Genomic DNA, 11,714 nt, shown 5'->3' on the forward strand with positions numbered 1-11,714 from the left:
AAAGCGATACTGTTACAGAACAGTAATGTGGTAATGATGCCTTGAAAAGAAAATGTAACTGTTTTACATGCCGAGTTATATGTGTTGAATTTGTTAAAATGTGAAATTTGAATAATGTTTTGAAGACAGGAAAGATGCAGAGAGCCCGTAGGGGTAGAAGTAGAGGTCTGCATAGTTGAAAGTAAGAGAAGTAATAATGAGGGTGAGGATAGAAGGTAAACCCTGCGTCCCCATTGAAAAGTTACTTTATTGCTAAGGACAGAGAGTGAACCCGTAGGGGTTAGAGAGTGAGTCCTTAAAGGGGCCGAGTAGAGCTGGCTCAGAGTTCTTCAACCGAAAGGAATGTTATGTCTATACTGTGTATAGTAGCGAAAGGCAGTAGGCCCTGGCTGAACAGGGCGGTCCTGTAGAAGAAAGGAGAGGCAGTAGGTCTGGTGCCGTAGGGACAGGCGGTCCTGCAGGTTCACAAGAAGGAGAATGTAAAGTTGAAATGCCTTATAATGTGATTATAGGAAGGCCTTTGATAGACTAAGAGTGTGAGTTTCTTAAAGGCAATGTTAAGTTATTATTTCAAAAATTGCACTAAATAGAATACCCGGTTGGGTAACAGAAGTTATTTATACTCTGTAAATTATAAGGTTAATTATGTTTGTAACGTTACAAGTGTCCTCACCTCCCATAAAGGGAAGCCTACTTAAGTATACTTATTGTTATTGCACTCAACAAAATTGTATGTCTTTTTGCTAACCTGTATTGTTGTTTTTTCTTCCCAGTCCCGGAGTACTGTGTTTAACCAGGGGGGAGTGCAGCGCCCCAGAGTCCTGGTCGTTGCAGTAGCACGGTTCAGCCACTAAGGGGGGCCATGCTGCGTTCGATGGCACGGAAGGAGTTCTCTGAGCAGGTATCACAGTCACCAATACATTTCACAGCTGGGCCTCCGGGGGGAGCTAAGGGTGCTATTCATTAGGCCACTCCCCACCATAGTGGGTAAACTGGGGGTCAGGCAGGAAGTTAGAGAGAACGCTGACGGGATTGAACGGAGCAACACCTGGTGGCAGAGGGTGTTGTGAAGGGAGAGACTGTAGGGTCTCTGCCAGGGGTGGGATCCTGGCAGAGGCTTGGCATGGAAAGAACGTAAAGGGACCGTGCCTGCTCAGCATAGCGGCGGTGCCCAAGGAAGGACTAAGAAGCGAGATAGATTGTGCTGAGTGAAAAACGAAATCAAGCGAAAGGAGATACCAGTGAGGGTTGTGCTGAAAGAGGCAGCACCTTACTGAGGCGCACTACCGGTGGCCGGAACGCCGAGGAGGTAAAGAGTTTCAAGCCATACCTCCGACCTACGGCAGGGCAGTTAGCTTGAGGCGGACTGTCTCACGCATCACCTAGGAAGGCAAAGGGGGGTACCAACAGGAGAGGGGCGCAGATAGAGTCCCGGAAGATCTCCGAGCCTCCCCGTCATACGGGTGCGTTCCTACCATAGTATCTGGAGGGACGAGGAAGATCATTGCGAATTAAGTTGTTGTGAGGGAACACGAGAAACAGACACAACAGTTGTGGGGTACTTTCCGTAAGCACAGCAGGGAAGGACTGCAACACATAGCGCTAGAAGGAAGGCACCGATTTCCACCTGCAAGGAGAGCTCTGGAAGTGCCATTGGACCGGCCGGACTTGCGCAGCCTGGTGAGCCGTATTCCGGACTGAGGACCCAGAGAGCTTCAGTAAAGAGGTAAAGAGACTGCAACCTGGTGTCCTCGTTATTTACCGCGACCTGCACCCCACAACTGCACCGCTACAACATCACTTATTGCACCGGACGTCCCCCACTGACAGACAGGGCCACGGACCGGGTCTAGCCACCGTGACAACCCCAGGACTGAGACCTAGAGGCCCGGCTCCGGGTACCCCTCGGCCCTGCGGCGGTGTGGGGGCGCTCCATTTGTACTCCCAACCCATATGGCTAACGGCCTGAGCCTTTCATGGGCACTGCCTTCTCACTGGCAGCTCCAGGCTCCTGACCTGTTGTGTTGTAGCCTCCGGGTGTCAGTTGGGGTCAGGAGACTTGGAATCTCATGCCCTCCGTATTCGGTGGCTGGGTATGCAATCCTCTCAGGCAGGAGAGAGTAAGGCACGACAGGAGAGCTGTCTGCAGGAGAGAGTAAGGCACGGCAGGAGAGCTGTCTGTAAGAGACCACCACGGACTCCGGTGTCCAGTCTCTTTGCGCTTTATCTTGGGGTGAGCCCAATCGCAGCTCCAGACCTTAGACTCTCTCCTCACGTCCTTCATTTCCCTTTAGTGTCTTACACTCAACTCTCTAACCCCATCTCCAGACCAGATCGTATAGGGAAGCTACCCTGAAACCGGGTTTAGAGATCCCCTGCTGGTCTGGATTTAGGAAGGTGTTGCATGTTTGCATTTCCTGCCAAGTGAATCCCTCCTTACCTCCAGGCATGACATCACCTCCCCCATTAGGAAGACAATGCCATTGTGTCAACCGGACTCCTGGGGTGTCACATTTACATATTAGTAATTGGCTGGAAGAAAATAAAAGCTCAATAGGGTCTTATCTGGGTATAAGGAGATAAAGTCTATTCAAATTTACTCACCAGATCCAGCCCTTAGGGCCCCTTCACACTGTGCAATCAAAGTCTGAACGAGCGTTCGATTTGTGACGTTTATCCGTCCTCGTTCCGAGGTTGCAAAGTGTGACATGGCGTTACGATTTGCGACGCAGCCCAGCATCGTACGATGTGAAAGAAAGAGCAGAACTTTCTTTCGTCGTAAATGTCTCGCTGTGGCGGTCGAAATCGTAGTATGTGACGGCGGTCATACGAGCTCGTAATGCGACTACGTGGGTTGGGCTTCCGCATACCTGTCTCCTGATTGGGCGTGACGTTTTAGCACGCCCATGCTGGTAATACGTCACGCTCGGAGTCGTAGGACTATGGTGGTGTGAAGGGTAGCGTACGATTGCGACGCGTGACGTTCACATCGCAACTACGTCAGAAAAAGCGTTAACATCGTAGAGTGTGACCGCTGGCTACGAGCTCGTACTGCGATGTCGAATATGACGCAAATGCGTCGTAATCGTAGCAGAATCGACCAGTGTGAAGGGGCCCTAACACAGGCTCATAGAAATGTAAGCTGCTGCAGATCCACCGGTCTCCTTGTGACCAACCAAAGTAAAAAAAAAACGGGATATAAGGGTAAATTCTTCTCTGCACTGCTCTGTGGCCTCCCCTCTAACACTCTTGCACCACTCCAATCTATCCTGAACTCTGCAGTTTGACTAATCCACCTGTCCCCCACTGTTCCCCAGCCTCTCCCCTCTGTCAATCCCTGCACTGGCCCCCGATTGCCCAGAGACTGCAGTACAAAACCCTAACCATGACATACAAAGCCATCCACAACCTGTGTCCTCCATACATCTGTGACATCGTCTCCCGGTAGTTACCTGCACACAACCTCCGATCCTCACAAGATCCCCTTCTCTACTCTCCTCTTACCTTCAATTTCCACAATCGCATACACGATTTCTTCCCCCTTCCTCTGGAACTCTCTACCCCAACATATCAGACTCTTGTCCACCGTGGAAACCTTCAAAAGGAACCTGAAGACCTACCTATTCCAACAAGCCTTCGACTCGCAGTAACCTGTGTTCCACCATACCACTGCACGACCAGCTCTACCCTCACCTACTGTATCCTCACCCAACCCTTGTAGATTATGACCCCTCGTCGGCAGGGTCCTCTCTTCTCCTGTACCAGTCACTGACTTGTGTTGTCCATGATTATTGTGCTTGTTTTTTTATTATGTTTACCTCTTTCACATGTAAAGCACCATGCAATAAATGGCGCAATAATAATAAATAATAATATTGTCAAAAACTGTTTTCTTGTTGATACATAAATGTTTGCTTTTCATCTTAGAACTGTGAGAGTGAAGTCTCTCATGATATCCCTGTAATATTCTGCCTTTTATTTGTCCTGATAGTAGATTTTTTGCTCAGTCTATTGTATTTAAAGGCTAAGAGCAAACAGACGTCAGTGACAAGTTTAGCCTTACAACTTCTACTTTCGTTTCTTTCTTCCTTCTGCCGTCATTGAAGGCGCCTGCTGGTCTAGGAGAGGAGCTAAAATGTTCCATCTGTCTGACCCTGTATACGGATCCTGTAAACCTGAGATGTGGACACAACCTCCGCCGGGTCGGTATGGATCAGATCCTGAATATGCAGGATTATTCTGTAGTTTCTTCCTGTTCTAAATGTAGAGCAAAGTTTCAGGAGCGACCTGCACTGACTAACGTTGTTGAGTAGACAGGAAATCCTCCACTACATCACGAGGAGGTCAAGATGATCCGCTGCACTTACTGTATTCACGCTCCTGTGTCTGCTGTTAAATCCTGTCTCCTGTGTGAGGCTTCTCTGTGTGATAATCACCTGAGAGTTCACAGCAAAGCAGCAGAACACGTCCTCACTGAGCCCAAGACTTCTCTGAAGAATAGTAAATGTTCTGTCCATAAGAAGATCCTGGAATATTTCTGCACTGAGGACGCTGCTTGTATCTGTGTGTCCTGCTATCTGATTGGAAAACACCGAGGACATAAGTTGGAGTCTCTAGAAGAAGCCTCTAAAAAGAAGAAGGAAAAATTGAGACATTTTTTCATGAAGTTGATCACAAAGAAGGAAGAGACTGAGGATAGAGTTTGGAGACTAGAGGAGAGCAGGAGAAAAGCTAATGAAAAAGCATCTGGAAAAGTTGAGAGAGTCACTGCCCTGTTCATAGACATTAGGAGACGGGTGGACGACCTGGAGAAGAGGATCCTGAATGATATTACCTGGCAGAAAGAAGAAGTGTTAATGTCACATATGATCCAAAAGCTGGAAATAAAGAAGGACGAGCTGTCCAGGAAGATGAGGCACATTGAGGAGCTGTGTAACATGACGGAGCCACTGACTGTCTTACAGGAACCAGACACCGGAGACTTGTGTGATCCTGAGGAGGAGGAAGGTGATGAGGACACAAGAGGACATGATGGAGGTGATGAAGACAAAAGGGATGGTGATGATCAAATTGTGGAGCCAATCTCATACTTATCACACACTTTATCTGCTATGATAAGAGATATAAATGTGACCTTCTATGTTCAGGATCCTGCAGACATATTACTGGATGTAAACACGGCTGATAATAATCTTCTTATATCAGACGACCTGAAAACTGCGACCTGGACAGAAATGAACCAGAATCGTCCAGAAACAGCAGAGAGATTCCAGGACCATCCTCAGGTGATGGGCGGGAGGAGATTTACCTCAGGACGACATTACTGGGATGTGGAGATCGGTGCATCACCGAGGTGGAGGTTGGGGATGTGTTACCCCAGTATAGACAGGAGGGGGCCTCAGTCATACATTGGGTATGATAAGTCCTGGGGTTTATATGGCGGGCAGGTTTATAATAATCAATGTTTAGTGATACATGACAGTGAAGAGATCAGATTACCTCACCAGATCTCCAATGAAAGATTCCGGATATATCTGGATTATGAGGCCGGGCAGTTGTCCTTTTATGAGCTGTGTGACCCCATCAGACACTTACACACCTTCACTGCCGCCTTCACCGAGCCCCTTCATGCTGTATTATGTATGTGGGGAGGTTATATTAAGTTATTTGAGAGTGGGACTTACGAGGAACCATTATTATGAAACAAAGCTGCTCAGGGACCGGAGACTTTATAGGGAGCAGAGTATTTAGACGTGAGAGTCCTCAGTGGTTGATACCTTTTAATGGCTAACTGAAGATGGTAACAAATTGCAAGCTTTCGAGATTACACAGGTCTCTTCATCAGGCAAAGACTAAAGGTACCTTCACACGAAGCGACGCTGCAGCGATGGCGACAACGATGCCGATCGCTGCAGCGTCGCTGTTTGATCGCTGGGGAGCTGTCACACAGACCGCTCTCCAGCGACCAACGATGCCGAGGTCCCCGGGTAACCAGGGTAAACATCGGGTTGCTAAGCGCAGGGCCGCGCTTAGTAACCCGATGTTTACCCTGGTTACCAGCGTAAAAGTAAAAAAAACAAACACTACATACTCACCTGCGCGTCCCCCAGCGTCTGCTTCCTGACACTGACTGAGCTCCGGCCCTAACAGCACAGCGGTGACGTCACCGCTGTGCTTTCACTTTCACTTTAGGGCCGGCGCTCAGTAAGTGTCAGGAAGCAGACGCTGGGGGACGCGCAGGTGAGTATGTAGTGTTTGTTTTTTTTACTTTTACGCTGGTAACCAGGGTAAACATCGGGTTACTAAGCGCGGCCCTGCGCTTGGTAACCCGATGTTTACCCTGGTTACCAGTGTAAAACATCGCTGGTATCGTTGCTTTTGCTTTCAAACACAACGATACACGGCGATCGGACGACCAAATAAAGTTCTGGACTTTATTCAGCGACCAGCGACATCACAGCAGGATCCTGATCGCTGCTGCGTGTCAAACGAAACGATATCGCTAGCGAGGACGCTGCAACGTCACGGATCGCTAGCGATATCGTTACAAAGTCGTTTCGTGTGAAGGTACCTTAATGCAAAACCTGAAGAATAAGAAAAAGGAATTCCTTATCTATGAACTGTTCCAATATCTATGTCTAGCCCTCTCACATGATGATAATTCTGCTTCACGTCACTTGTCTTATCTATTGCCTTCTTTCTCTCTGTGCTGTGTTGTGTATAAGTATGTGATTATTCAGATTTTGCATTAGTTTTTGCCTGAAGAAGAGACCTGAGTAGTCTCAAAAGCTTGCAATTTGTGACCATCTTTTCAGTTAGCCATTAAAAGGTATCAACCACTGAGGACTCTCAATTCTAAATATTTTTCTATCTACTGGCTAACACGGTACAAATTCGGCTATTAGGAAGGTTGTGCTCATTTTCTATTTTTTTGATGGACTTCTCCTTTTCTGTGATCATTAATAGAACTCAAAACCTAGTAGAAAGTTGCGGAATGTTCCTTATACAATGATTAATCTTCATACTCGTGGCTCAGAAGGCCTAGGCAATCATAACAAAGTTGTAGATTTACAGTTACCAAGTAGTAGTTAAGGTCTCGTTCACAATCGGTGGAATTTTTCAAGAGTCTTCTGGAGTGAGATCGCTCTCGGAGATGCCTGAAAAATCAGTCAGAAATGCTTGAAAAAAATCTTCCATTTCATTTCCATTGTAAAACTACTTGCTGTTTATTTGTTCAGTTTTTTATGGATTTTCTTTCTCTCGAAGTTTGGTGGTAGAAAAGAAAGTGCATATCAAGAGTCTCCTCATGAAAAACATTGCGAACTAGGCACAGTCAAATCCAAAGACGTATAAAAAGAAAAAAAAAGAGAGAGAGAAAATCTTGTGATCCCAATGTATTATTATTGCTCTATAAATCATTCGTAAGGCCACGCCTAGAACATGGCACCCAGTAATGGGCTCCACATTATAGAAAGAGTATTGAAAAATTAGTTCAGAGGTGGCAACTAAACTAGACATGGGATGAGGCCTCTCGCATGATGAGAGGTTGGAAAAGTTGGGCTTAGAAAAAAGGCGTCTCAGAGGAGACCTCATATACATGTATACATGTGTGGTTAATACAAAGGACAGGCAGAAGATTTATTCCTTCCAAAGGGCTAGGACACATTCACTACGGGTGGAATAAAGGCGATTCCGGCAGCTTAATAAGAAAGGGATCTTTACAGTTAGAGCAGTCAGACTGTGGAATGCCGACCACAAGAGGTTGTAATGGCCGACACTGTAACAGAATTTCTATAAGGACCATTGTAGGTTATTATTAATCTAGCGATAGAAAATGTAGAAGTGGTAGAGAAAGGGAGAGCTTGATGGACTTGTGCCTTTTTTTCAGATGTGGCCTCACAAGTGATTTATAGAGGGGTAATAATACGTTGGGATCACAGGATTTTCTCTCTCTTTTTATGCACCCTAAAATCTTGCTTGCTTTTGCGGCTGCTGATTACATTGAGTGCTGCTGCTCGCAGAATTCCCCGTCCTTCTCCTGTTCTGTAGTCCCAGGCATTCTCCCATCTAATGTATATGCAGCGATAGGATTACTCTGTCCTCAGTGATTACTCTACATTTATCTACATTAAATCTCATTTGCCAAGTGTTTGCCCATCAGACGTCTTATCCAGATCGTTTTGCAATATTGTAATGTCAAGGTCAGATTTTAGTATCCTGAATAGTTTGGTGTCATCGGCAAAGACTGACACTTTACTCTAAATCCCATCCACAAAGTCATTAATAAAGAGGTTAAAAAGAATCGGTCCTAGCACAGATCCCTGCGGTCCCCACTGCTCCCAGGACATATTCCTGCAATGCCCACTGCTCCCAGTACAGATTCCTGTAGTCCCTACTGCTCCCAGTACAGATCCCTGCGGTCTCCACTAGTGATGAGCGAGTATACTCGTTACTCGAGATTTCCCAAGCATGCTCGGGTGGTCTCCGAGTATTTTGGATGTGCTCGGAGATTTAGTTTTTGTCGACGCAGCTGCATGATTTGCAGCTGTTAGACAGCTTGAATACATGTGGGGGTTGCTTAACAAACAGGTAATCCCCATATGTATTTAAGCTGTCTAGCAGCCGCAAATCATTCAGCTGCGTCGACAAAAACTAAATCTCCGAGCACGCCAAAATACTCGACCACCCGAGCGTGCTTGGGAAATCTGATGTAACGAGTATACTCGCTCATCACTAGTCCCCACTGCTCCCAGTACAGATCCCTGCAGTCCCCACTGCTCCCAGTACAAATCCCTGTGGTGCCCACTGCTCCCAGTACAAATCCCTGCGGTCCCCACTACTCCCAGTACAAATCCCTGCGGTTCCCATTGCTGACTATATCCCATTTGGAGAATGTACCATTTATGACAGTTCTTTGCTTCTTGTCATTTAGCCAATTCCTTACCCATCTGCACATAGTTTCCCCCAGTCTCGGCTTCTGTAGCTTCAGTATAAGGCTGTTATGTGGTTCAGGATGAGATGCCTTTATAAAGTCCAGATAAATCACATCAGCCGCATTACCAACATCCAGACTTATAACTCACCTCCTCATAGAAACCCAACATGTTGTCAGACACAACTTATCCTTCAGAAATCCATGCTGGTTGTCAGTTATTATATTATTATCTGCAATATATCTCTGCGGTCATCTCTTATAACGCCCTCATATATGTCACACTCCTGATGTCAGGCTTATCGGACAGTAGTTGTCTGTATCCACCATCTTACCTTTCTTAAATATTGGTACCACGTGAGCCTCCTCCAATCCCGTGGCACCACCCCTGTTACAAGACAGTCTAAGAATATAAGATACAGCGGCCTGTCAATTACTGAGCTCAGCTCCCTCAGTATCTGTGGATGAATACCATCTGGTCTGAGGGATTTATCAATGTTTAATTTGCTCAGACATAGATGTACTTCTTCTTGTGGTAAACAAATTATATCAGGTTGTAAGCTTTTGATTTTTGCCTTGTTGAATGATCCCTGGAACAGATAGTTCATTGGTGAACATGGATGAAAGTGCCTGTATAATATCTCAGCCTTTTCTTTGTCCTCTATAATTATTTTATTATCATCTTTTAAAGGGCCAATAGCATTTTTTTTTCTTTTTGGCATTGGTGTATTTTTTAAACATTTTGGGGAATCATTTTAATGTCATTGGTGATTTGTTTTTCTCTAGATAACCTTCCAGCTTGATTTATTTTTTTACTTAGATAGTTACTTATTTGTTAGGGTACCGTCACACAGTGCAATTTTGATCGCTACGACAGCACGATTCGTGACGTCGCAGCGTCGTATGATTATCGCTCCAGCGTCGTAGACTGCGGTCACACTTTGCAATCACGGCGCTGGAGCGATGCCGAAGTCCCCGGGTAACCAGGGTAAACATCGGGTTACTAAGCGCAGGGCCGCGCTTAGTAACCCGATGTTTACTGTGGTTACCAGCGTAAAAGTAAAAAAAAACAAACCGTACATACTCACCATCTGATGTCCGTCAGGTCCCTTGCCGTCTGCTTCCCACTCTGACTGTCTGCCGGCCGGAAAGTGAGAGCAGATCACAGCGGTGACGTCACTGCTGCGCTCTGCTCTCACTGTACGGCGGCGCTCAGTCAGAGCAGGAAGCAGACGGCAAGGGACCTGACGGACATCAGATGGTGAGTATGTACGGTTTGTTTTTTTTTACTTTTACGCTGGTAACCACGGTAAACATCGGGTCACTAAGCGCGGTCCTGCGCTTAGTAACCCGATGTTTACCCTGGTTACCAGCAAACGCATCGCTGGATCGCTGTCACACACAACGATCCAGCGATGACAGCGGGAGATCCAGCGATGAAAGAAAGTTTCAAACGATCTGCTACGACGTACGATTCTCAGCAGGGTCCCTGATCGCTGCTGCGAGTCAGACACTGCGAGATCGTAACGATATCGCTAGAACGTCACAAATCGTGCCGTCGTAGCGATCAAAATTGCACTGTGTGACGGTACCCTTACTTAGATCGTTATAATCCTGAAATGCTATTTCTGTATTCTCGACCTTCAAGATTTTGAATGCCCATTCAACCTCTGTAACTATGTAAAATGTTGGAAAAAATAAAGACTTCATGAAGCAAATTCTGCAGAAATGCTGAAGAAACTTTTTAAAACCGCTTCAGACAACACCTAAAGTAAAAATAGAAGAAAAAAAGAAAAGACTGCTACAACCTTCCCAAATAAACTACAGAGCGTTTCCTGAAGGGGTTTCCACTAGATAGCTGATCATATGTGACCACATCATCAAAACTCTGTACAAACCCTTACAGTCATGCACAGTGTAATACAGACTAAATCCAACGCAAAGGGATAAGGGAAAGGGGGCCCAACACTAGGGAAGCAGGGAGTGCAGACCCCTAGGCAGATCTAACATCACCCTGTCTGCCCTAAGAGACCCTAAATAGGTTCCTCACGTATCGCCGAGCAGAATAACTAGTCCCTGTCAGACCATATCAGTAAGCCCTGCTTAGGAAAGGAAGGGGTTAACGCTGGTTGAACCCCGCTAACAATAAACACAGCTAGGATACACAAAACAAGGGGAAACTTAGCTTGAATAGACTCAGAGAGAAACACCGTCATCCTTCAAACTCCAAAGAGGATGCTAGCCAACTGCTACAGCTCCAAGCCTCAACAGGGAAGTGCAAATAGAAAATAACAATAACAGGAAGTTGGGAGTTATAAACACCCAGATCCAGGTGACACCATTAGGCCATGTGCACACGTTCAGGATTTTTAGCGTTTTTTTCGCGTTTTTTCGCTATAAAAACGTGATAAAAACGCGAAAAAAACGCTAACATATGCCTCCTATTATTTACAAGGTATTCCGCATTTTTTGTGCAAATGTTGCGATTTTTTCCGCGAAAAAATCGCATAGCGGAAAAAAAAGCAACATGTTCATTAAAAATGCGGAATTGCAGGGATTCCGCACACCTAGGAGTCCATTGATCTGCTTACTTCCCGCACGGGGCTGTGCACACCATGCGGGAAGTAAGCAGATTATGTGCGGTTGGTACCCAGGGTGGAGGAGAGGAGACTCTCCTCCACGCACTGGGCACCATATAAGTGGTCAAAAAATAAGAAATAAAATAAAAAATAGTCCTATACTCACCCTCGATGTCCCGCGCAGTGTTCCCGCCTCACCGCTG

General features: G+C 46.1%; 1 protein-coding gene across 1 annotated transcript; it reads left to right on the top strand.

Moving 5' to 3' along the window:
• The first annotated feature begins 4,113 nt into the window (after nucleotides 1-4,113).
• LOC143777042 (E3 ubiquitin-protein ligase TRIM21-like) lies at nucleotides 4,114-11,270 on the top strand. Its single transcript, XM_077266958.1, has 2 exons — nucleotides 4,114-5,285; nucleotides 10,535-11,270. Exons 1-2 carry the CDS (start codon nucleotides 4,350-4,352, stop codon nucleotides 10,631-10,633), a joined length of 1,035 nt encoding a protein of 344 aa, XP_077123073.1. The 5' UTR covers nucleotides 4,114-4,349; the 3' UTR covers nucleotides 10,634-11,270.
• Nucleotides 11,271-11,714: the final 444 nt, after the last annotated feature.

Source organism: Ranitomeya variabilis, chromosome 5, assembly GCF_051348905.1.
Source record: "Ranitomeya variabilis isolate aRanVar5 chromosome 5, aRanVar5.hap1, whole genome shotgun sequence".
Taxonomy (NCBI): Eukaryota; Metazoa; Chordata; class Amphibia; order Anura; family Dendrobatidae; genus Ranitomeya; species Ranitomeya variabilis.

Coding starts and splice junctions, on each gene's coding strand:
- LOC143777042 (XM_077266958.1), top strand. CDS start 4,350: ATGATCCGCTGCACTTACTGTATTCACGCTCCTGTGTCTGCTGTTAAA. Junction 5,286..10,534: donor GATTCCAGGACCATCCTCAG/GTGATGGGCGGG, acceptor ACCCTTACTTAG/ATCGTTATAATCCTGAAATG.